Source organism: Pelodiscus sinensis, chromosome 26, assembly GCF_049634645.1.
Source record: "Pelodiscus sinensis isolate JC-2024 chromosome 26, ASM4963464v1, whole genome shotgun sequence".
In the NCBI taxonomy this organism is placed as follows: domain Eukaryota; kingdom Metazoa; phylum Chordata; order Testudines; family Trionychidae; genus Pelodiscus; species Pelodiscus sinensis.
This window is the reverse complement of record NC_134736.1, coordinates 11,963,565-11,989,339: the sequence shown is the minus strand read 5'-3', so window position 1 is coordinate 11,989,339 and position 25,775 is coordinate 11,963,565. Positions and strand designations below refer to the sequence as shown.

General features: G+C 52.9%; 1 protein-coding gene across 3 annotated transcripts in view; it reads left to right on the top strand.

The window, feature by feature from the left end:
* The window catches only part of LOC102452929 (endothelial cell-selective adhesion molecule-like), a 68,305-nt gene continuing 42,530 nt past the window's right edge, over window positions 1-25,775 (top strand). The window contains exon 1 of one of the 3 annotated variants that reach the window (XM_075909737.1): window positions 1-400. In XM_075909737.1, the coding sequence (XP_075765852.1) occupies window positions 364-400 (37 nt within the window). In that variant the 5' untranslated portion in view covers window positions 1-363. Of the gene's footprint in view, window positions 401-1,220; window positions 1,746-25,775 lie in introns of those variants that run through there. The other 2 variants (XM_075909738.1, XM_075909736.1) reach the window with 2 other exon arrangements.

Here is a 25,775-nt window from a genome sequence, read left to right as displayed (position 1 = left end):
ATCCGGGGGCCAAGGTAGCAGCAGGGCTCCGGGGACACCCCTGCGGGGGGAGAGTTCTTGTCTCTGCGTTTTACAGCTGGGACACAGCGCCTCCCTCCGGGCTGCCCAGCGGGGCCAGCCCAGCTCCCCCTCCCGCGCCCTCAGACGCCGGGGAGGGGGGCAAAGCCAGGAGATTATCAAGCAGGCTCCGGCCGCTGCTGCCTGGGTTAGTCTCCTTGGCCCTCCTGGGACAGGGCAATCCCCGCCCCCGCCTGGGGAGCCGCTCCGCCCCCCCCCTGCTGTGCCGCCCCGCCCGCTCCTGGGCTTCGGTCCGACACCTGCTCCGCTGCTAGAGCTGCGATCGCCCCGGCTGGAGCTGGCGGGATGGAGCCGCTGGCGTTGGGGCTGGCCGCGCTGCTGGGTAAGTGAGCCGGGCAGAGCGCGGGCGCAGAGCGCAACGGAGGGCGCGTGGCAGGGAGATACGGGAGCGCGGGGCAGGGGGGCGCAGCGGGGTATGGGGGGGCAAAGGTGCACGCGGGAAGCAGGGCGAGCGGGGCACGGGGCGTGGGGCGGGGGGGGCAAAGGTGGGCACGGGGAGCAGGGCGGGGGCGCAGCGGGGCGTGGGGCGGGGGGGCAAAGGTGCACACGGGGAGCAGGGCGGGGGGGGCACGGGGCGTAGGGCGGGGGGGCAAGGGTGCACACGGGGAGCAGGGCGGGGGGGGCACGGGGCGGGGGGGCAAAGGTGCACGCGGGGGGCGCAGCGGGGCACGGGGCGTAGGGCGGCGGGGCAAGGGTGCACACGGGGAGCAGGGCGGGGGGCGCAGCGGGGCGGGGGGGGGCAAAGGTGCACGCGGGGGGCGCAGCGGGGCACGGGGCGTAGGGCGGCGGGGCAAGGGTGCACACGGGGAGCGGGGCGGGGGGCGCAGCGGGGCGGGGGGGGGCAAAGGTGCACACGGGGAGTAGGGCGGGGGGCGCAGCGGGGCGGGGGGGCAAAGGTGCACACGGGGAGCAGGGCGGGGGGCGCAGCGGGGCGGGGGGGCTAAGGGGCACACGGGGAGCAGGGCGGGGGGCGCAGCGGGGCGGGGGGGCAAAGGTGCACACGGGGAGCAGGGCGGGGGGCGCAGCGGGGCGGGGGGGCTAAGGGGCACACGGGGAGCAGGGCGGGGGCGCAGCGGGGGCGGGGGGGCTAAGGGGCACACGGGGAGCAGGGCGGGGGCGCAGCGGGGCGGGGGGGGCTAAAGGGCACACGGGGAGCAGGGCGGGGGCGCAGTAGGTGTAGGGTAGCGGGCGCCCGAGGTCCGGAGCTCCCGCGCGGTTGGGCGCCCGGACTCTGCTCCGGGGCTGGGACAGGAGCCAGCGCGGACGGCGGAGGGAGAAGAGCCCCGAGCTCGCCCTGCGGGTGCGGGAGAGAGGCAGCCCCTGGCTCCCTGGCTCTCTCGGGGGCTTCGCAGGGTGTTTCCGCACTTGCCGGCCCCTGCCGAACTGCCCCGCGCGTCTCCCCCACCCGGCGCGCTCCGTGCAAGGAGGGAGCTCGGTGCCCCTGGGGCGGGGCTGGCCGATGTGGGTCCCGGAGCTGCGGGTCCCGCACTGCCTCCTGCAGAACCGGCCCATCCACATCGCGCCCCGGCAGGTCCGCTCTATTGGGGTCCCGTGGCCCTGCTGCCCGCGCAGTCCCGGACTTGGGGAGGGTTCTCCTGGCTGTGATCTCCGCTGGGGGCAGCTCGCATCCCCTCAGACCTGCCTGCACCAGGCTCTTCAGCCTAAAGGTAGGACATCCTGGGGTGGAATCCTGGACCCCAGTGCCCTGCCCCTGGCTGACCATCCTGAGCTGGACCTCAAGCAGGAGAGCCTCTGGCTGGCTGGGCTCCTGGCCCCGCAGGACCCACAGCACAGCCCGCCTTGGCTACCCACCCCTCGCATGGGTTAAACGCTCCACCCCAGGCATTGCAGTGAGAAGCACCGTGGTCTTTGACCCCTGCCTGGGACAAAGTCAGCAGAGCTCTCAGCAAACACAGGCAGCGTTTCTGAGCACAGGCTGCTGCCCTGGCAAAGTTCAGCCCCTGCTCCCAGCTGTGTCTGAAACTTCTGTGCAAGTTCCTGCTTTGTGTAATGGGGTGAGGGTGCGTATCCCTGTTGGATCTCTGAACTGGATTTGCTCCAACAGAAAGGTTGCTTCATAGGCAGAGACCCAGCCCCAGAAACATCCACCGGAAAGCGACAAGCAGCTGGAAACAGGATTTGAAAGGGAGCTGCTAGGGCACACAACTGTAGCTGTCCCAGTCACCCTCCCTGAATGGTACATTGGTTCCACAGGTAGAAGAGATTGTTAGGTTCTGGTTTGGCCTCCTGCACAATAGGCCATATACATTCACCTTGGGCTCCCTGCATGGAGCCTTCTCAGTCCCGTGTGGGCTAGTGCGGGGTGCTTGGTTCCTGGTACATTTCTCAGCTCTAGCCACGAAATGATCGAAATGCTCTTCTGTGAAAGGGGCTCAGCTTTGCCTGTCAACGCAGCCCAGGTTGTCCTCCAGGGTTGGAGAATGCGCTGCACTCTGGGGCTGGCAGGTTGGTTTAACCATGTCGGCCAGGGATAGGGAAAAGCTACCACCTGGCATGGAGCAGTGACACTGGCCCACGCCCTAGTGCCATGCTCAGGAATGGAGGGTTATGGCTGCTGAGAGGAGAACCCCTTCCATCGGCAGAACTTTTGTCTACATTGAAGCAGCGCAGCCCTGCAGCTGTGCTGCTGTTGTGCATTAAGTACAGCCAAGGTCCTGTTCTGGCTGGGGAGCCCCCTGCAGATTAGCAGTGAGGTCTCCTGGCTCTAGCTCACGCTGTTGATGACAGGCAGGCAGAGGTCACGTCTGCACTACAAAGGTATCTAGCTATGTTGGGGTGCAGCTGTCACAGTCATTGTGTTGCTGATACGTGAGCACACTAGACTGCTGGTGTCGGTGCTGCACCTCTTCACTCAGTGGTGAGTGCAGTGCATTGTGAGTAGTTCTGCTGTCACTGTCCAGTGCGCTCCTTTGGAAAGCTTTCACAATGCCTGATGGGGCTGAAATCAAGCATGCAGTGGGAGCACGGAGTCCATTTCCCATAATGCAGTGTTCTCCATTCCATAATTCCATCTTCATCCTAGGATATTTCCTGTCTTCTCTTCAAAGTATCCCAGGCTCATGGGGCCCGTTGTAGTCCCCCCTCAGTGACGGAAGCGTTGGGCCTGTACAGCTCTGTGCTGTTGTCAAGAGTGTTTCAAGTGTGGGGCACTGGAGCCTGTTAGAGCTGTAGATCCGCAAGAGGAGCCATGGGGAATAGATGGATTCCTTGGAAGCTAGATTGCTGTGGCAGAGAGAAACAGTTTGAGTCATTGGTAGATGGTGGTACTCTGGTTCTGGGCCCAAGAAACACAAGGATGGGTGGGAATGGAATTGCATTGTGATGCGGGTTTGGAGTGATGAGCAGTGGCTGCAGAACTTTGGGATGTATAAGGCCACATTCCTGGATCTGTGTGCAGAGGTTGTCCAGTCCTCCAGCACAGGGACACCAAAAATAGAGCTGCATTGACAGTTGAGAAGCAAGTGGAGATTCCACTGTGGAAACTTGCAACGCCAGATTGCTCCTGCTCAATTGGGAGTCAATTTAGAGCCAAACTGTTGTCATGCAAACATGCAGGACCATTAGTTGCCTCCTGCCATGAAGGACTGTCACTGGGCAATGTGCAGTACATAGTGGTGGTTTTGTGTCAGTGGAATATTATAGACAGGAAGCATCTCCCTATTTTAGCACTAGCCCACGTTGCCACAGGGTACACCAACAGAAAGGGTTACCTGCTATGGTAAAGGTTTCCAGAGACGCTTTACTGACATCACTGTGGGCTGGCCTACCCCTTGCTCCCCTGGTTCATGAAGTTGTGCACCAGTCACTTCAGGAACACCAAGGAACAGTTCAACTGCTTCCTCAGCAGGTACAGAACGCGAGTCAAATGTGCCTTTTGAGTGTCCGAAGGGTGCCGATGTTGCTTGTTTACAAGATTGGACTTCTGTGGGGAAAATATCCTAATGGGTATAGCAGCCTGCTGTGTTCTGCATAATATCTGTGGAGGTGGAATGGCTGTCAGGTGAATGTGACCAGCCAGATGGAAGGATATTAGAAGAGTTCAACATGAAGCTGTACAGCTCAGGGAGGTTTTGAAAGAACATTTTAATAGTGGGCCTGAGTGTGACTTAGTGGGGGGTACCTTGCTGGTTGCTATGCTGGGCAGTGGGTTGTGAGTGACCTCTGCTGTCTGCAGCACGGCCCAGCAGGGCAGGGGATGAGTCATTATGCAAAGGGGGCTTCGAACCTGTCCGACCAGTTATCTCCCAGGGAGCGGAACAATGGGAAGAAGGAGGGTGGAGCCCTGGCTGGGGGCAGGGCTGGGAGTGAGTTAGTTGGCTGTCTGGGAAGCAGGGGAGAAGGAGCTAGGGAGGGGGCTGGGATTGTAGGGCCCAGCCACCCCCCATCTCAAGGGGGGGCACTGAGGCCTCCTAGCCCGAGTTCCTGTAACCAGATTACATCTGTGCTGTGCTGTATCCTGGAGAAGCAATAAACACCTCTATTCTATGGGCTGGTAGAGTCTGTTCGTGCCACTACGGGGGTGCAGGAGGCGGGGGACCCCAACACACGACCACACCGAGTAATATGTGTTGCTGTAGTGTTCTCTAGCTCATTTTGAGCCTGGTGTGAGTGCTAAGTCCACAACATTGTCAATGCTTCTTTTATAAATGTTTGTGGATGACGTTATGGGTTCTGTGACAAAGTGAAGTAACAGGAAATTAGTGAGTGTCAGACTTGCTCAGCACCAGGCAGTATGTTGTGAACTAAGAGAGATTCATTTTATTCTAAGATACAATTGTATTCTGTAACACTAACCAGGACATTTACAAAACTTAATCAATTAGGGGAGCAGCTCTTTTGAAGGGGAAGGACACTCGTTTCCTTGTCAGGTACACATACACCAGCTGTATCAGAGAGGTAGCTGTGTTATTCTGAATCTGCAAAAACAATGAGAAATCCTGTGGCACCTTATAGACTAACAGATTTATTGCACCATAAGCTTTCGTGGACAAAGACCCACTTTGTCAGATGCATGTTATACTTGCCTCTGGAATTTCCACTCCATGCATCTGACGAAGTGGGTCTTTTCTCACGAAAGCTTGTGCTCCAATAAATCTGTTAATCTATAAGGTGCCACAGGACTTCTCGTTGTTTATACACCAGCTGTGGTTTTCACAGATTGGTGTCTGTGAAGCTATGAATGTCTTTAATGTCTCTCAAAGCAGTGGCAAGGGTAGTGCACTGACACCCCCACCCTCCTTCGTGCCATGGGGAATGTCACAGGAGTGTAGGGAGCTCCCAATATGCAGTTCTCAATGGGATTGCTGGATCTCAGCTGTCTGAGCAGCACAAGCACCTCCTGCTGCTGCACGTCCCCCTCCTTTTCCTGCACCTGTCTCTTCTCCACTCCATCCTTCTCCAGGCTGTCTGAAGGGTGATCCTCCAAGCCCCGTACACATTCTCTGAAGCACGGGAGGTTGGCAGGGTTTCCTGCAATGTCACCAGAGTCCTTTCCCTTCTTACAGCTTGGTTTGTTAGTTGGCTTCCCTGACCTTCTGATATGACTGCTGCAGCTCCACAAGCCCTGCTCCTGCATCCCCTGAGCAAACTGTTTCTGCGCCTGGATCAGAGGTGGCCTGCACAGCTGCTTCTGCTCAGTGGCCCAGGAGATCCAGGCTCTCCATGTCTGCCACATGGAGCGGGCATGGCCAGCTGGGCAGTTACACTCGGCAATGTTCCCCACGCTTTTTAGCCTTACAGTCAGATCCCAGCACACAGGCCTTCTGTAGAGGCTCGCCTTTTCCCCTCTGTTCATGGTCTTGTTTGCAAGTTACATGCACACCAGGTTGTGTAGCAGTCCCCTTGCAGTAGCACCTACAAATCCTTGGATGAGGGCTAGGCCTGGAATTACACCTCCAGCGTATCTGTGTCTGCAGGGAGCCTGATCTTCACCCTGACATCAAAATATTGAACTAAGCCAGCCCTGGGTGCAATGAATGTAGAGCACAAAGTCATTCCCCGCTCTGCCCCACCCCAGCAGGCTGCTCGGTACCCTAATAACAGGGACAGGTTCTTTATTGTTTGGGAACCCACTAGCAGCTTTCCTGCAGGTGTGCAGCTGCTGCCTCAAAAGCCTGATCTCTAGAACTATTTTCACTTTTCTTTTAACTTCCCTGGAATGGAACAAGATTGTGAATTTGTCCATCTGCAAAGGGGAGGGACCAAAACAAAAACAGTCAGAGAAAGGAGCATCTCTTCTGAAGCTGGCCTGGCTTAGAGGCTGGCTGAAATTGTCTTATTTTTTTTGTTATGGAAATACAAGGAGAACTCAACAGCAGATTGAAACTTTGCATCATGCTAATTATCTCTTCCACTCAGCACAGCAAGAGTTAAAGTGAGTCAGCCAACTTCTATCTATAATAGAGACGTCACATTTTTCATGAATTTTACTCTCTTGAGTATAAAGCTCCTTCTGCCCCAGGGTCGTGAGAAATGCGGTGGGGGACTTTCTCAACATGCATTGCTCTTAAGACCAGTTCCTCATATCTTTTAATTTATAAATAGTAGCTGCCCACAAACAGCTTAGCGTTCTGCACCCTTGAGTTAGGGAAGGGAGGTTCCTATAAGTGCATATTCCTTTTCTTAAGGTCTAATATTGTTTTCTGTTCCAGCAAAACATTATTTCAGCTTCCTTCAAGGTCCTTTTTTTTTAGGGTTTTTCTGTCCATTTCACCACTTCAGTCTCCTGTGATGCTTGCTCCCGAGCTAGGGTCCTTCATGCTGATACTGTTGCTTCTAGGAGAGTGCTTGTCCCTGGGTTTAATTTCTGTCTCGATTTCACATCGTGTAATCATTTTAATCCTATAGAGCGAGGTCATCAAAAGAAATCCGTCTTCATCCTTTAATTCCCAAATGTTTAATAGCTTATAGGGTAGAAATCTGATTGGAGGAGTGTGCTCCAGAATTAGGAAGTACTGCAGAATGTCAGAAGTCTCATTTCTGTGACCTTCCTAGTTTTATGGGATGATGCTTTTTGTTGGACCTTGAAATATCCCAACTGGTCTCAGGACTAGAAATCAAAGCACAATGGCCCAGTTTAAATCTTGCTCCTACTGTTCAGCCAGATAGGATCAGAGCTGGTTTAACTAATCCTAGTTTCACTTGCAACTAACTGATGTGGTCAGTGTGGTGTGTTATATAATCCGCACACATGCATCAGTGCAGTTCATGTTCCGGAAACTGATCGCTACCCTGGCCACAGGGCATTGATCACTATTATGCTGGCCACTCAAACCTGGCCCCTGTCAAGCCGGAGTCATCTGAACAGGCTGTAACAAAATGGCTGGTCAAATTGCTCAGCGTCTGCTCAGGCTGTTCTCCAGGGCTGGTGAACTTGGTAGATGCTGCGCTGTGTCTATAAGGCTGTTTCTGGCTCTGCGCTGTGTCTATAAGGCTGTTTCTGGCTCTGCGCTGTGTCTATAAGGCTGTTTCTGGCTCGTGGAGGGCACCAACAGTGGATGCTGACCGGGGCTGGGCTGCACCATGTGTCTCTGTCACTTTCTAATCTGCCTGCCCTGGCTGCAAATGCCTGTCTCCATTGGTGGGTGGCACCTGCCCTGAGTCGGGTATCTCTGCCACGTAGGAGTGTAAAAAGCAAATGATTAAATTGTTGGGGGCTGGTGCAGGGCAGCCACAGTGGGGGACTTACAGGCTGTGGGCAAGCATGGTGGGGCTGCTGCAGCCCTTCCTGTTGCCCTGACCTGTCCAGGTTCCTGCTGCCCTGCCTGTCTGGCTATCCAGTTACCTAATAGGCCTCTGGCGAGCACAGCGCTCACAGGGGACCTGGTTAACTTGCTGCTCCCCCGTGGGTTGTATCTGAAGTGGCCTCTGTTGCTGACACTGAGTGACATTGAAACTCTGCCCCGTTCCCAGCAGCGAGGGTGCCAGGAAGGGAGGAAGGTCAGTGACTCCTCTGGTGTGCACAGCTCCCCAGGCCGGATGTGACCGGGGCTGGGATTTCAGCAGCTTCTCTGCAGCATGTGCATGGGGGCTGCGCCGGCAGAGCCCATCCCTGGGCAGTTAGCTCTGCCACTCCCCTTCTGAGGGGCAGGCTGCTGACGAGAGAGAGGGAACCCGAGGAAAGCGCACCCTCTCACGGAACAAAGGAGCAGGATAGCAGCTGGCATCCAGGGCTGTTCCTCCTGCCCTGGGAAGGTCAATGAGGCTCCATCCTCTGTCACTCGCCGGAAGTGCGTCCTGTGTACTGCCCATGTCTTATTCTGCCAGGACGTCAGCAGCACGGTGCAGGCTGGGCCTATGCTATTGGGACCGAGTGTCTTGTGACACTCACGCGGCCCGTTAGCTTTTTGGAACCGAGATTGTCACTCTCTGCATGTGCAGCCCCTAGCACTGTGCTCTCTTGGGGCTCCTATCCGCTCCTGTGGGACAGTGCCCTGGGGCTGGGCACATGGCATGTCTAGCTACAGTCATGTGCAAGACTGGCTGAGAGCTAGCGTGCGAGCTGCACTGTGCATGCTCACAAGAAGCAGAGTTAAGGCTGGGTGCTGGGAAGAGCTGGTTGAAACGGGTCGAGTGCAAACTTTGCCCAAACCACTGTGCAGCCATGTCCACTGGAGAGAGTTGTCAGGCTGGTGAGGGTTCACCCCTCAAACAAACCCTGAAAGCTTGCAGGAGCTAGCGCCCCATGGGCAGGAAGCGGTGACTGAGGGGTGGGAGGTCGCCCACAAGAACAGACACGTGAGAACTGACGGAACACGGAGGGGGAGGCAAGAAAGTTGAGCGGGAGCCACATGTGATGCTGGAACAAGCTATAGCACTCTGGGGTCTTAGCTCCTTGGCCCAGGAGGTGCTCTGGTTCCTCCTGCCTTGGGGGAGACAGGGCTTTGTACATTCCTTGTGCATTCACCAGACTCTCCACTTCTCTGACCAATAGGAACATCCAGGGCTCTGATTAGCTGCTTGGGCCACAAAAGGGCCACTGATTGGAATATCCCACAGCATGTTCCTGGCTCCTGAGCAGCAAATGTGCTACCCAGGGCACTTTGCCTGGGCTCCATGAGGGTTTTCCTGCATCTCAGTGGCAGGCATGGGGGGTGGGATTTTCTGTGGCCCTGGTGGTGGCAGGTGCTCTGAGGGATGTGTCAAGTCAGTGCTTGTCCACCAAGGTTTTGGCTGGGTTTTGTTAGACGTGCCCACCATAGTGGGGGAGCGTGAGCTACAGCCTGGGAGCTCTACCAGGTGCTGCTCCCTGACCTGTGCTGGCCTGGAAACATGGCATGAGCCAGGAGAGCTCAAGTCTTCAGGCCTCCCTCCAGATGGACTGCCACTGCCACCACCACAGACTCTGGTGAAGGGCTGGGCTGCCCTGTAGAACTGGTGGGGCTGTAAAGCATCTTTGCATCACATCCATGGAAAGCCCTGTACCCTCAGTGAGTCTGGGGGAGCTGGCTCAGAGTGGGGCTGCAGTCCTGGGAGCTGCCCCACCCTCCCAGTTCCCCTTACACCAACTGTGGTGGGAATCCTGCCAGAAAGACTAGGAGGTAAGATGAAGGCAGGCTGGAGGGTAGCGGGGGCTAAGGAGACTTGGGGGCATGAGCCATGGAGCAGAGAAAGCTGTGACGGTTGGGCCTGGGTCCTGGTCTCTTTCAGCGCAGCTGCCGTTTTCTTGCCTTGCATATTGAGCGGATAGATCTTGGCACTAGGCCTCTCCTTTTGACGTCATTGGCAGGATTGGCCCCGGGGAGTCCACGATGAGGGAGAGCATCCTGCCCTGCCCTTGTGGGGCCATGTCCAGCCGGCAGAGCCACACCCCAGCATGCTCCCCGTTGCCTTGGGAACCCGCCATGCACAAGTACAAACGACAGGCGGACTGGCAGCCTTCTGGCTCTGGAGCTGCGAAGTCCCGCTCCAGGCATCATTCCAGGAGGGCTGAAAACTTACCCTGTGTTGGCAACAACCCGCCAAATCTTCCACCATCTCCTGACTCCAGAGGCTGGGGCCTGAGGAGAACTTCAGCCTTGGGAGCCGTGCAGGCAGGGCAGACTCTCTTGATGCCTCGCTCATGTTTTAGCACTGTCCCTCTTTGAACTAGAGCGAGGACGATCTTCAGCCGCTGACCTGGCCCCTTTAACATGCAGGCAGTTTGGGGACTCGCCGTCTGCTTCCTTCTTGGGAAGGATCAAGTGTCCATATGGTCACAAGGCAAAACCAAGTGAGATCAGGGTGGTCAACTGAGGCTAATGCGAGGCTAATGTGATCTGCCTGTGTCAGGCAAGAAGTGGTGTCCGGGCAGCACCTGTCCTTGCTCTTAGGAAGAGCTGCTTCCTCTCCTCACCCCTGTGCAGGGGGCTCGGAGCCCTGCAATCCGGTCTGGAGGCTGGGGTGAGGTTTTAGAGACTCTAATATCCCCCCAACAGAGGCACGGCTAATCCCTAGAGTGCAGCAGGGCACAACACGCACACGACTGGCTTGGAAGCTGCCTCCCCAAAGAAATTGTTAATCCCACGTACCTGCTCTCCACCAAAGTAATGAGAAATGCGGGGCCTATAGGCAAGGCTGTGGGGCCAGCATGTTTGAGCCTCTCCCTGTAAATCAGAAATGCAGGGGGCAGCTATTGTTCAAAGAGAAAACGTTTTCCACGTGGAGGAGAGTCCCTTTCCTGGCCAGGTGCTTAGAGCCTGTATGTGTGGGTAAAGCCGTGCACAGGAGCACAAGGCTGGCTGGCCAGTTGGGGAGAGAATTAGCTCCCCCGGGGCGGGTGCTGCTGCTTTTGTCTGCCCGCCACATGGGTGTCTGAGTATGGCCGTTGACAGCAGCAGGGTGGAGCAGGATTCCGATGGGTGAGACAAGGAATGTATTGTTCCATCTGCCTCCCTGCATCAATCCTAGAACCCTGTGGCCTCTGCCGTTCCCACCCTCTCCCCTGGAACTGTGGCAGGCTTGAGTTTCCAGCCAATGAGTGACGTACAGGCACAACCCCTGCATAGGCTGTGCTCCCCCCAGTGTGCAGCGCATCAGAGCATGCAGACCAGGCCCCAGGGACAGACTGTATTGGGCAGGGCCAAGCCCTAGTCTGAGAGTGCCCAGGGCAAGCTGGGGGGCACCCCCCCATATGGCATGTTGCAAATCAGGCCTTCAGCACCCCAACCCAGCCATCACCAGCGAGCAGGGCCTGTCCATGCACCAGCAGCATCAGAGCTCCCTGGATGCAGTGCCAGGGCCCAGCTTTTCTCCCCCTCCCTGCCCCAGCAAGCCCCACAAATCCAGAGCAGCAATGTAGGGATGGGCCCTGGGTCCCAGGCTTTGGTGTGATCCCTACACGCAGGCTCCTGCCATCATGTTACTAGGACTCCCCCCAGCCCAAGCTGACTGACACAAGCTGGTGGTTCAGGCTCTGTGGGGGTGGCAGGCTGCCTTTCGCCAGCCCGACCCACTGTGTCTGTCCTGAAGAACAAGGAGGCTTGCTCAGTGTCCTGCCCTTTCTAAGCTTTGGTCTCCAGAGCACTGACTGTTAATATTTCTAGCAGGGAAGGGTCATTGATTCCCAGGGTTTTCCCTGATCCCTCCATTCTCTTGTATTCGTGCCATCCCTGGATCCCTTCCTGTATGGGGCACATTTCCTCTCACCCTGTGGCAGGGATTACTAGCAGGAGGTTGGGGGTGAGCTGGGGACAGCCCACTCTTGGTACAGGAGGCCCATCAGGCAGCGATGTGAGATGTGGTTGTGGGGTCCCTGGGCTGGAAAGGGTCTGGGTTCCCCGCTCGCCATAGTGCTGCACTGCCATTAAGGGTCAGGCAAGGAGATGTGCCTGGGACACTGGGTCCCCAGAGACTGTGACACCCTGGAGGGAACTCCAGTGAGCAGGCTGGAGACCAAGTCATCAAACAGGTGCAACTGCATCCCCAAGAAGCAAGACAGAGCAACAGGCTGCAGGAAGGGCGGTCGTGGTGGCCAAGCTGGTCCCCAGAAGGAGGGGCCCATTGGCGAATCCAGAGCCCATGACAGGAGGGCAAATCAGACAGCTTCAGGGTAAGGTTGTGCCCGGGAGCACACCGCAGCTAAGGCTCCTGCATGCAGCTGTGTTCTGAGCATGGGAGCTGGGCTGGGCAGTAGAAAATGCTATGGTTTGTGCTGCCCAGCTGGTATCAAGCACTCGTGTGGGCAGCCTCCGAGGGAGACCAACTCTCTGCCTGGGAGACCCAGCAATGGGGCGGTGAAAGGTGGTGCAAGCCACATAGAGGTGCTGTGATGGTCCCACTAAGCGGAGACGGCAACTCCCCACAGCCCCCGCTCCATGGCACTGCCCCTTCCATCTGGCCAGGCAGGGCAAGGCCCCACATCAGGGCATGGCCCGTCAGGCCCTGTGGAGAAGCTATAGCTGAATGGCGAGAGAGAAAGCCCCTGAAACTGCACAGAAGCTCCAGCTGAGCCTAGCCAGGGAACCTGCACAACTGGCCTGAATGGAGATGAGGCACCCGAGCCGTGGTGGGGGACTTGGGGGCCAAGGGCAGCATGTGGCCTGAGAGCCTTTGTGTTGCTGTTGCTCACACGCAGGGCAGCCAGAGTCTGCTGGTTTTCATCCGCGTAGGTTTTTCCCTGCTGTTATCACTGCAGTGACATGCACATACAGCCAGGGTGCGGGAAGTGAGGTACGTGCTGTGACTGCACCCAGCATGGACTTAAAAAACAGCCAATGGCTCTGCAGCACCTTAGAGACTCACAAAACATGGAGCTGGGATCATGAGCTTTCATGGGCACAACCCACTTCTTCAGATGAAACAACATTGATTGTGAGAGCCGCCTGCTCCCTCTGCAGCCAATCGCCAGCTGCTGCGGTTCCGTCAGCACCACCTGCACCTTCTAGGCTCGCAAGTGCAGGGAGTACAACTGCCCTGTCCCGGGAGAGCCTCTTAGTGACAACCATCTTGTGGCCCAGAGATGAAGGAGCGGCTCCTGCAACCCACTCACTAGCCTGTGCCTGTGGCTGCTGCTTCTGATGCTCCCCAGTCCTGGGCCTGAAGAGACCTGACTTGCTGGCACTGGCCCAGGGCCCGAACTGGAGCTGCCATCGCTCACCTGAACTGAACCTGTCGACACCTCTGAGGCAGAGAGAGGGGTCAAGTTACCCCCCTCTAACTCGAGGGGAAGTCAGCACCTAGGTGGCAGCTATTGAGTGATGCCTCTCCTGTTGTGTACTCCCAGCATTTGTCAGGCAGTGGCTGAGGGACACCCAGAGCATGGAGTTGTGGCCCTGACCTGTGTCCCATGAACTTACCTGTTGGACCTACCTATACTTTTCATAACATTCTGCCACAGGCTGACTGAAAGCTGTGTGGAAAGTTTCCCTCTTGCTTGGTGCTTTCATTGTGTGTTCCCTGCTTCTTGCGTTTTATCTGAAGGGGTAAATAGCCCTTCTTTACTCGCTTTCTCCACACCAGTCATGAGTGCATGTACCCTTGTCCTAGCCCCACCCCATCATCTTTCTTCTAAGATGAAGAGTTCCCCATTGTTCTCTCCCTGTACGGCAGCTATTCCCTAATCATCTTTTGTTGCCCTTCTCTGCACCTTTTCTGGTTCTGATGTGTCTCGAGATGTGCTGACCAGAGCTGCATTCAAGGGGTGACTGTGCTGTGTAGTTAATAAGTACTGAGCCACTAACTTGCTGTGAAATAACAAACCCCAGCTTGAATTCGCTGCTCCTGGTTCTGGGGTGGACCCTAGAGCCGGTGTCCTGCTTTGGTTTGCTAAGACTCAAGCAGCTGTCCACAAACAGATAGGCACTGAAACAACAGCTCTTCAGAGATTCAGGGCAAGCCTTACAGTCTTTGTATGCCTGGGCAAACCCACAGAGGATGCTCAACTGGTGCTAGGCATAGTGTGAACTGCAGAACCTTTATGGCTTGGGGTGAAGCACAGAAGGATACAACAGCTTAACTCTGATTCGGGTGAAGCTTGCTGGCCTGAGAGCTGAAAGAAAATAATCCCTTTGCTTGTAAACGGGACAGATTTGATACCAAGATATCTGACTCACAACTATGGCATCTCATGATGCCATTTTTAGTCACTTTCCACAGCAGAGCCACATTTGAGGCCAAAAGGATGAAAAAACCCTCCCCCCAGACAGAATTCTGCAGCATGTTGGTGCTTGAGTGGGTATAAACTCCCATTGAGTTAGCGAGGAGTCTGTCAAATTTTAGTACTTGGAACAGTTGAGTGTCTGGGGAGAGAGAGTATGGATGTGAATGGGTAACTGGTTACCGGGTAAGCATAATCTTTACTGGGTGATGTGTTACTGGATAATGATTAACCAGTGCCCAGAAGCAGCCCCACCAGGCCAGCATCCCTGGGCAGGGCTGGGAGCCGTTGTTAACCTAACATCAAACCAGTTAACTGATTACACAGGATTTTACATCCCTAGAGGTCAGATTTGACAGGGACCATTTCCTGACTACCTTAGGAACAGCAAACTTTTCCCTTGATGCAATAGGCAGCTGAGTGCAGGGTGGGGTTGGGTGCAGTTTTTGTCACCAGATAAATATTACTGAGATATCAGAGATAAATATTCTTGGTCCGGCCTGCGTTTATGGGAGGGCTGACTGTATCTCACTTCCCTTTGTTTATGCATATGTATGTCTGTAATAGTTTAATTTTTTGAGCTGATTAAGATATTAGCCTTCTAACTGTTTCAAACCCTCTAAGTCTGCAGCAAACGCCAATGAGCTCAGAGCCAGACAAGGGGGAAGATTAGGAACATCCTTGCAGTTCACCAGAGGATGCTTTAAACTGCACTATCATAGACTTGTCATTTTTAAGGCCAGGTGTGTGTGAGGCAGTGGGTTTGCTTTCTCCCCTCCTGTCACTGGGCACATTCTCAGCAGTCGGACTGGGTGCTCGCCAGACCCAACTGACCCCACTTGGCTATGAGGTTGGGCCCCAAGTGAGCCCTGTCCTCTCTCTGGACCTGGGCCGGTTGGTTTGTGTTCTTTGTTTGAAATCAGCCCAAGAAGCACTGATTTTAGCACCGAGCTAACACAGGGTCAGCAGAGATGGCAAACGTTGCCCCCCATCAAAGGAACACGCCTCATGGTTAGAGGTAGAGCCATGAAGACGAAAAAAATCTCACTAGCAAACTCCGCCATGCCAAACTGAAACCCTTGCACACCATCTACTGACATGTCCCTATCGCTTCCCACTCTTTGCATGCCCCAGGGAGCTGGGGGAGAGCCAGGATTCTGGGGTGCCAGGATATGAACCTGGGTTTCCCAAGTCACAGGCGGGAGCCCCAGGACTAGATTTATGCACAAGGTAAGTAAGTTGCATCTCAAGGCCTCAGATTGTGAGGAGCTTCTAAATACAAAAAAATGACTAGTTTGTAGTCTCTGTACCCATCTGTCTTCAAATATCAATCTTTATCATTTCTCTTTGCATTGTCCTTTCGGTTGGAATAATGCACATTTTGGGTAATGCTCTGGGGTCATTTAAACCAGACAGAGCTTTGGGCTATTAAAGCTATTCGCTTAATCCAGCCCTGCAGAGCCCTCTTCCCGGACTCTCCCACTGCTCCCTGGAGAAGGGCTAGTGTGCAGCCCAGGTGCCTATTGGTTCCTTGCATCCCTGCTGACAGTAATACAGCAGAACATACTGCAAAGCAGTGAATATCAGAGAGGGAAGCTGGCCCACTGGGCTACAGTGATGTGAATTTTCGGTCCCCAGTCTTCTGGGGAGACAGTTGGGCATGAAAAGGTCTGTTCTCACTTCCTGGTTTCTGTGGTGCTGCAGAGGGAAGGGTGTCCAGTCTCTGTGGGTATGTCTACAACTTGCACCCAGCCCCGTAGCTATCGACTGACCACGGAAGGGGTAACCAAGCCCTACTGACAGCAGCAACCGGCCCTTGTGAAGCAGCAATCAAGCAAGCTGCACAGGAACGGGAGCAGCAGTCTGTTTCCAGACTTGCTGGTTGGGCTGGCAGAGAGTCTGCAGCGAGCTCCCGGATCCAAGCTGGGGCCATTCTTCCCGGGTATGAAGCTAGGATGGGAAAGTGACTTTCTCCAGCTGCAGGACAGGAGGTAATGCTGGAAGGCTACGTGTTCTGCCCCTTTCCCTCCTCCTGGACCCAGCAAACGTTTCTCAGAGTGTTGGCTCCATCGCCCCCTGTGATGCTCCCATTGCCTGCCTCCAGCATGTGGGTCCATAGCCTTTCACTGCTGCGTTCAGAGCACCAATGCCACAGACAGGCAGGGAGCTGGACACCTGGCTGCAGGGAGCTTCCCTGAGCCCGCCCAGCGCTGCTGGAGGAGGTATGTAATGGGACCCGGGTCCTGCAAGCTGGCGTTTTAATGGCTGTATCACACGCTCTGTCACAGCACAGGAGCTGCACAATGTGAGCCCAGAGGCTGAATGTGATATGGATCCACAGTGCCTCATTCTAGGCCAGAAAGCGGAGATCTTGGCCCTCCCGGTTCACAGCCCACACCAGAAAGACACTTCCCCAGTGGGCAGGAGACTCAGTCTGACCCATTCTGTGGAGCAGCTGGGGCTGACTGCTAGAGAGAGGATGCTGGACCAGACAGGGCACTGGGTGGGTGTGCTAGGGCCCGCTCCATGGGGGCTGGGGCATGTGGAGTCGGCTACCTTGACTTTTCCATGTTCTCTCTTGACCACGGTTCCATCCTAGGGGTGCCCTGTGCTAACCATGCATTCATCACTCTGACCAGAGTGGCTGGTTTGAAATGCAAGTTGCTGTGTGCTGGAGCTCTCGGAGGGCTTGTCTGCACTAGAAGTGCTGCAGTGTAGGAAGTCCCGCCACCAACAGATGGGCTCTCTCATGGGCGTAGCATGTCCTTTGACCGAGCTACCTCCTGGGGAGGGAAGAGTCTGTCTACAACGGGGGTTAGGCTGGCTTAACTGTGCGGCTTAGTGTACGCCAGGCTTGTGGGTGTTAGCAAAACAGGATTGTCCTGTCGCCATGTGTCAGAAAGCCCCCCATGAGCACTGTGAAGCTGCACTACCAAAACCGTCCCCACTCCCGGTGCATTGCCCCAGCTCAGCCCCATGGGCATTTGAGTTAATCGCATTGCATCAGGCCACACACTTCTGGCTCCAGCTGCAGGGCCTCTTCACTGCAGTGTAGATTTCCCACCTTACAGGGTCCTAGGGCCTGGGAGCTGGCCCTAGCTTGGACAGCTACATAGCAGTGAACTAGCCCCTCACAGGCCCAGTGAGCAGGCACAGGCAGTCGTGAGGGGGGTCTCTGTGTCATGCAGGATGCTGCCCAGGTGGCCTGGGATATTCACAGCCCCTCAGAGCATGGGGCTGAGCAGCAGAGGAAGGGTAGGGCCACAAGTCAGAAGTGTAATAACCTGGGAAGTACTGAATGCACTGACTGGCCCTGACCTCCCACATTGCAACATGTGCTGCAGAAACTACCTGAGTCTGCCACAGGTCCCTGTTACAGACTACGTCCCAGTGTGGAGTGTGGCAAGTCAGGGGCTCATTTCACGTCCCGCACATGAGACTCACTCCAGCCAGCTCCAGCACCTCATTCCTCTGTCACCTGCGTCCCAACGGTGCATTTCCCCTTAGCTTGAGATCTGGTAGCCCCAGCCCAGCCTCTGTCCCTGTGCAAACACCCTGGGCTGGGGCTGCACGAGGGCTGTGCTAGCTGGATCGGTGGCCCCTGTGTCTGCATTCACAGGCATGCTTTCTGTGGTGTCTATCTGGGGACTGTTACTTCTCAGGACAACAGTAAATAATGCATGAAAGTCACTCAGATGAGCACTAAAAAGAGAAATGCAGCAAAATCCAGACATCAGAAGGGTACTTTTAAAGGAGAAAGGTTTGCAGTTGATGAAGAAATCTCTTAACACCTCTGTGCCATGCCTCCTTAATCTGATTCACTGAGAAGGTTTCTATTTAAGACAAATGCCATTTTTGCAGTGTGCAGAACAAATTCGTAGCCCTGTGCTCAGGTAGAAAGGCTCTTCCAAAGCTCCTTCTTATCTGGGGCTAATGTCCGTAGAACTTGTCTGGGACACTGGTGATTGAAGGCGGGTTATAGAACAGAGTGGATCAAAATTGGGAGTTTCCATCCCAGGATGCATCTCTACAGCAGGGCTTAACTTGAAAAAAGCTACGCAAATTGAGCTATGTCAATTGTGCAGCTTATTTCAAAATAGCGTATTTCAAAATTGGGAGCATCTACATAGCACTTATTTCGAAATAGAGCATTCTTCCTCTGATTTCCTTGAATGCTTGTACTGAGGGTTACAGGAGTCAGAGTAAGAAGTGCTCCAGTTTGGCAGTATTTGGATATTATTTTGAAATAACTACATGCTGTATAGATGCAGACTAAGTTATTTCATAAGAACATAAGAAAGGCCGTACTGGGTCAGACCAAAGGTCCTTCTAGCTCAGTATCCTATCTACCGACAGTGGCCAGTACCGGGTGGACCGAAGACAATGATCAAGCAATTTGTCTCCTGCCACCTCTCTGCAGCCTCTGAAAAACAGAGGCCAAGGACACCATTTTATCCCCTGTCTAATAGCCTTTTATGGACCTAACCTCCATGAAATTATCTAGCTTCTCTTTAAACTCTATTATAGTCCTAGCCTTCACAGCCTCCTCTGGCAAGGAGTTCCACAGGTTGACAACACGCTGTGTGAAGAAGAACTTTCTTTTATTCGTTTTAAACCTGCTACCCATTAATTTCATTTGGTGAAATAATGTTGCTGTGTAGATTGTACCCCCAGAGAAAACACCAACATTTCAATATTTGTTTCTGTCCCGAGTCGGCATGAAAAGCTGAAATATCGAAACCTTTCATGGAGCAAAAAATTCTGAGAAGTTTTGATTTGGGAGCATTGAAATAGTTGTGTTGTTTTTTAGCTCGGTTTAGCAGGCCTGAGCTTTCAGAGCACCTCATGGGATTGTAGTTGGGGTGCTTTATTTCCCCCCATTCTCACTGATGGCCAGACTTCCCAGCCAGACTACATTTCCCGTGATATACTCTGGTCACAAGACTCCCATGGTGCATCACTGCAACTCAGCCAGAAAGGCAACAGTGAGGCATCATGGGAGATGGCTCTACAGTAGCTCAGATGAACACAGATTAACCCTGGGCTGAAATGAATTGCTTTGATTTGATTGAACAAACTCCCAGCTTTCAATTCAGGATGACCTGACCTGACCCAGCATGAAATACTTTGTTTTGATTTTCCTGATAGAACATCAAAACTTCTAGCAAAATCAACTTTTTCAGGCAGAAAATCTTGATGTTTATGGGAACCACATTTTTCACTGAGAAAATACTTGGATGGAAAATTCCCACCCAGCTCAAATGTGAAGGTGGAGGGGAAGTGGCAGCAGCTACCTAATAAGGGTGATCTTTGCTGCACCCCACTGGTTAGTAAGCTGGAAAGGTCTCTGGCAATTGGGCCCCAGTGCCTGGATTTTGTTCGGAATCCTTTGCCTATAAATGCATAAGCGACTCCCAAAGGAAAGGCCTGGGATTGTGCTGTGAGTGAAGGCGTGCTCCATCTCTCCCAGCTGGTGACTGCCCACCGGCCTATTTAGATTGAGGTGTGAGTCTATTTTTTTCCATTTCAAGCCAGCTTTGTGCAAAAATAAGTTTTGCCCATGACGTTCTCACTTGACTAGAAAGGAGTTTTACAAAAGCACCTTTGAGTCTCTGTGCTGCTATCTTGGGACAACATGGAATTGTATCCCATGGGAAATACAAACTAGCTGGCTAAATACCTTCATGATGACATGCAGGGCTTATTCCAAAACCGTTAGCTAATGTTGCTGCAAACTGTCTGGGTGGTAAAGCATTTACTAGTCACTAACACATCTCTAGCATCACAGATGTCTGGGACATGCTTTAGGGCAAATCCATAGAGAGCCCAGTAGAAAAGGTACCATGTAATAAAGAAGTCTAAAAGCCTTACTGCTCTAAAGATCAAGGGTCACAGTGCAATGTGAATCAAGCCCAATATGGTGAGAATATACAGCAGATGATGCACGCAGAATTAACTTGGAATTAACTGCTTGTGTACCTCCTTCCCACCATGTGTCTGCCCTGCAGTCCCAGGTGTAATGGCTGCAAAGGGAGATTCATGGACCCAAGCCAGCCTGGACCTAGTTGGTTTGAATAACAGCAGCAGTGAGGCTGAGACAGGGTGGGAGGCAACTGAGTACGTACCTGGGCCTGGGCAGCCTCCTACAACCCTGCTGCCAGGGTATCCCTGCCAGCCCTATTCCCATGGGTGTGGTACTACGACACCAGCCACCCCTCTACTCACAGGGCAGATGGACAGTGCACCGTTTGCTTCCCTAGGGTAGGAGCGAAGATCACATGTGCAAACTTCAATGCCCTGATTGGTGCACTGGAGTTCCACACTCAGACGGTTGCATTAATATGGGGATTGATTTGCTGTGGTGTTAAGGCTCCATTCAACAGCCTTTGTAGGACTGAAAGTCCTGCAAGAACAGGTCCAGGCAAAGCAAAGGGCATAGGCATGTGCACTGCCTCCTTGTTGGCTAGTTGATGGCTTTGCTAAGAATTCAGGAATTCCCAGCTACAGCCAAGGCTGGCTCACACCAACCTGAAATCTCCTTCCCTCGGGACTGGGCTTGGGGGAGGTGGCTTTGAGCCAGCAGTGGAGCTGGGTTCTTGCTTTTGCTAAAGCTCCACTAGGTTTCTTCCCCCTTTGCTACTTTGCAGTAACCCTCAAGGTTGCAGGGAATGTCCCTTCCCTTCTTTCAGTAACACAAAGTTAATTCTTGGGTGAAGACCGTTCAGTAAAGCTTCAGAGCGCTGAGTGAGTGACCGGGCACTAGTGGCCGTGCTTTTTTGGACAGGGTATGAATCCTGTGCAGAGCTACAGTCAGTCCCAAATGTATCACTCCTGGAGTGGAACTCCCCAGCCAAGGGCCCACGAATGGTAGTGTTGCCTCTCAACTGGTCTGGACCAGGCCTGCAAGTCAGCTGTGCCATCCTGACATATACCCGTGCTGCTGTCCCTGCAGCAAAGCACCTTGGGATACCCCTGCCAATGAGGCTACATAACACTGCTTGTGGAAATGTAAAAAGACTGTTTCAGTAAGCCAAGGTGAGACTTCCAGGTGCCACCACACAACTGCTACAAACAGCTGTGAAAGCAAAGGGCTAAGCTGCATCTGCTATTCTGCACCCTTGCTGGCACTCTGAAACCTCCTTCTAGCCTAGCTTGGACTCCTGGTTGTGAGAAACCTTCCAAGAGTGCCTTGCCTGGTGAAGAGAGAGACAACGGTGCTGCACCTCCTCCAAATACCCACCCCTGAGAGAACCAACCCTCTGGTGGTCTGCAAGCAACAGGAAAGGGAGGCTGGTTTAGAACACACCTTGCCCAAATGGAAGCCAGGTGTTTTCATCACAAATATTCCCTTGCTTAATCTTCCTAATGCTGAAGTGTTTAGTCCTTTTCTAATCCGCTGATTAGAGCCTCTGGTACTTGTGTGTGTGCTGTCATGAGATTATAGATGGCTGTGTGACTCTTCCCCTTGACATTGACCAGGTTGCGACCACTCATGTAGCATGCATACGCTATATGATTTGTTGCACAAGCATATATACAGTGCGAATACGCCAGTGACCAGTAAGGCGCCTTCACAGGCAGGGGTGGGGAACGACCCCTATAAGGCAGTTACACATTTCCACTGTAAATGGCTTTTGGTGAGGGCCTTGAAAATGTTGGGTATAGATTCCCGTCTGTATTCCCATCCCTTTGAGTTGGTTGCCGGCCTCCTTTAAGGTGGTTCACTGCTTATCTGGCTCACACTAATCCATAGGGTCTGGCCAGCACTACACCACAGCGGCCATCACCCAGCTTTCTCATGGCCCACAGCTGCCATGTTTTTCCTGTTTTGACAAACGAGACACAGTTAGCAGAGGTGTAATTAAAATCCATTTCCCTTTATTCTGAAAGGGAATGGTATGACACGCCCAAGGTGGGGTGGGCATTCCTGTAGAATGTCAGGGGAATCCAGAGAGTGGATGAAATTGCCATCCAATGCTCCTTATGCAATATTGGTTCCTATGAACACAACCAAAATGCTTATCAATCCCCCTCTGCCCAACGCTGCATTCCCCCTTTTCCAAACACCGTACACAACAGTGTTAGCAATGAGACAGACATTACAAGACATAAAAGACACAAAACCCAATCTTCATTGCGACAATAAATCCATGTTATCTCAGGTACTAGCTCTTTCTGATGTTCTGAAAGACAAAAGGAAAATTGTTCTGCACCCGGGGAGGGGGGGTGACACATTATATTTTAAAATGCTCCATTCCTTTACAGATATTCTTGCTGACATCTTCTGCCTGCTGTTTCCCAATAATTACCTATGCTTGTTTTGTAAACCAGCCAAGTCTCAGTAATTTCCTCCCTCTGTGGGTTCCAGGTAAATCATCCCACTGATCATTTATTAAATTAATGGGGTAGCATGCTTCGGTTTCCCTTTTATACAGTAGACCAGGTTTTTAATAGTTTGTCTGTTATGTGATGCTCCAAATTATTCATGGGTGGTAACTGAGAAGCTTTACTGCTATAGCAATTTTCCTTAGCACAAGGGTATTTGCCAGTTACCATTCCAGCAAGCCCAAAAGGTTTTCTCTTCCTGAAAGAGAATGATATACAATGTTGCAGGGTTACTTAACACCACATTTATTCCCATATTAAACAGTAACATTGGCATAAAATCTCTTACAAGTGGGTGCTCATAAATATCTCGCTATGTACTATGCCTTGTATTTGGACAGTTTACTTCTGAGGACAGTGTGTGTGTTATACCCTTTTTGAAATCCTTGAATAGCAGCCCCCCTATTCTTCTAGTGTATTACAACAATTGCTTAATTCCTCCCAGACTCCACAGAGTTAGCTCCTTACTCTTTTTTCCTTAATCACTTACTTTGTCCTTACAATGAAAACTTATCGCCATTCTAAGTAATTTTCCCAATGCCTATACTTACTGCTTTCCCTTATTTCTTCCACTATGCGCTTAGGGCTCTGATCCTCTCTACCCCCACTTTCACTTACTTATTTGCTTTCTGATCCAAAGTTATCAGCAGCTCAAAGGCTCAGCCTTAAAAAGGGACACAGTGAACTTCTAGAGCGCTGATCACGTTTACTTCCAAGTTCTGCTTTCAAAGCACACGGCAAAATACAACTCATTGTGGCTTCTCTCAGTTTGATTTTTGCTACCCAAAAAATGGAAAAAGGGGGAAAAAAAGAAATCCAAACCCATCCTCAGTTTTGGGGTGTTAAGTATTGTCCTATAGTACTTTTGCTTGCTAGAATGTACCCTGTGAAGTGGAGTAGTAAGCTTAATAAAGTACAGTATCCCTAATTGGCTCTGTCTTCAAGTGAATCTACAACCCTGTTGGCCCCTAGCCCTGTGAATTGACAGACACCAAAAGCCAGCCAGCAAGCTTCACCCTGCAGTAAGGCAGCCAAGGCCTCTGAGCTGGCACCTACCAAAAAGGGGCCCTCAGTTAACCTAGCATGCCGCAATGTGGAAGAGAAGGTGGTGCTGGTGTTTGATCTGATCTACCGTCACGTGTTATACAGCTGCCCATCACCCTAGTATCTGGCCACCTTCTGTGTAAAGTTATTAGCTGTAGCAAAATCCCCAAAGGATGGGCGACAGGGTTGGGGGGGAATAGGCGCCTGCTGTTACTGTCTGTTACGCGGTCTCCATGGGCCTCACGTCCTTTCCTGGGGAGCTTGTGCAGTTCACAGAGATGGGGCAATATTCAGAGCTACAGGATGCAGCCCCAGCTGCTATGGGTGCTCTTGTGTTAGAGCCGTGGCGAGGGGGTGTTTGCAAATCGGTGTGAAGCAGGTCATTTCTCTTTCTATCCTTACCAGAGAGTTTCTGCTTGCAGTCTAGATAATGTAGCAAGTTCCCCTGTTGTCCACCCATGCAGTGCTAGCATCTCATTAACATAGGCCGCTGTTTTTAGCACTTCATTTTCATTGCCTCATCCTACCTGTGCCTCTGACTGCTGCGGTTACCATTCCAGCCTGCACTTTGTGGCAAGTCCAAGCCCAGGCAGGAGTGGGGGTGCTGCTATCAAAGAGCTAAGTCACAAGATCCATCCCAAGCTTCTCCCCAGGCTGGGCTTTCCCAGGGGTTCCTCCCTCAGAGCTGCTCAGCTCACACCTTCAGTCCCCACTGTCTGGGCTCTCGAGCACTCTGGCTATGGGATACCCCCACTTTCCTTTATAGCCAAGAGTTGAACTGGCTGCACCCACGTCAGGGAGACTCATTTAAACCCGTCTCTGGCAGAGAAGGTTTGCTGGGGTAGCTGTACCAAGTGCTGCGCAGGGGACCTGTGGCAAATCCTCCCAGTGTAGATAGCTCCTACTAGCGCCCAGAATTAAAGGAGCTAGCCCAGTTCCCCAGGCTGCCTGAGGCTGGGTTAGGGCTTTGGCTTGGGCAGAAGTGGCATTTAAAATCCCTCCCAAGTGACATGGCGGAAGGATCAAGTAGAGATTTGGGCTTAGTCTCTTCCAGAAGGCTCCTCGAGAGCACCTTGCAGGAGAGCACGTTCCCCTCCTCCCCCCCTGCCATGTGCTACCCAGGAGAGAAGGCAGCCAGTGCTTGGCTGAGGCTGCTGAGTCCTGGGAGACCCAAGGCCTGGCAATGTTTGTTTAAAAGCCTCTTGCTGATTGAGTTTCTCTCCCATGGGGTTTTCTGTGCAAACTCCCAGGATTCCTCATCTCTGTTGGACATTTGGCGAGAGGGTGAGGTGCCAGGGAGCAGCTGAGGACATGTATCATAGAATCATAGAATACTAGGATTGGAAGGGACCTCAAGAGGTCATCGAGTCCAGTCCCCTGCCCTCATTGCAGGAGCCAGTACTGTCTAGACCATCCCTGATAGACATTTATCTAACCTACTCTTAAATATCTCCAGAGATGGGGATTCCACAACCTCCCTGGGCAATTTATTCCAGTGTTTAACCACCCTGACAGTTAGGAACTTTTTCCTAATGTCCAACCTAAACCTCCCTGCTGCAGTATGAGCCCATTGCTTCTTGTTCTATCCTCAGAGGCCAAAGAGAACAATTTTTCTCCCTCCTTCTTGTGACACTCATATAGATACCTGAAAACTGCTATCATGTCCCCTCTTAATCTTCTCTTTTCCAAACTAAACAAGCCCAATTCTTTCAGTTTTCCTTCATAGATCATGTTCTCTAGACCTTTAATCTTCTTGTTGCTCTTCTCTGGTCCTTCTCCAATTTCTCCACATCTTTCTTGTGATGTCTTGCCCAGAACTGAACACATTACTGAGGCCTAATCAGCGCAGAGTAGAGCGGAAGAATGACTTCTCGTGTCTTGATCTGAACTCACCTGTTAATGCATCCTAGAATCATGTTTGGTTTTTTTGCAACAGCATCACACTGTTGACTCATATTTAGCTTGTGGTCCACTATAACCCCTAGATCCCTTTCTGCCATTCTCCTTCCTAGACAGTCACTTTCCAGTCTGTATTTGCAAAACTGATTGTTCTTTCCTAAGTGGACTACTTTGCATTTGTCCTTATTAAACTTCATTCCGTTTACCTCAGACCATTTCTCCAGTTTGTCCAGGTCATTTTGCATTATGACCCTATCCTCGAAAGCAGTTGCAA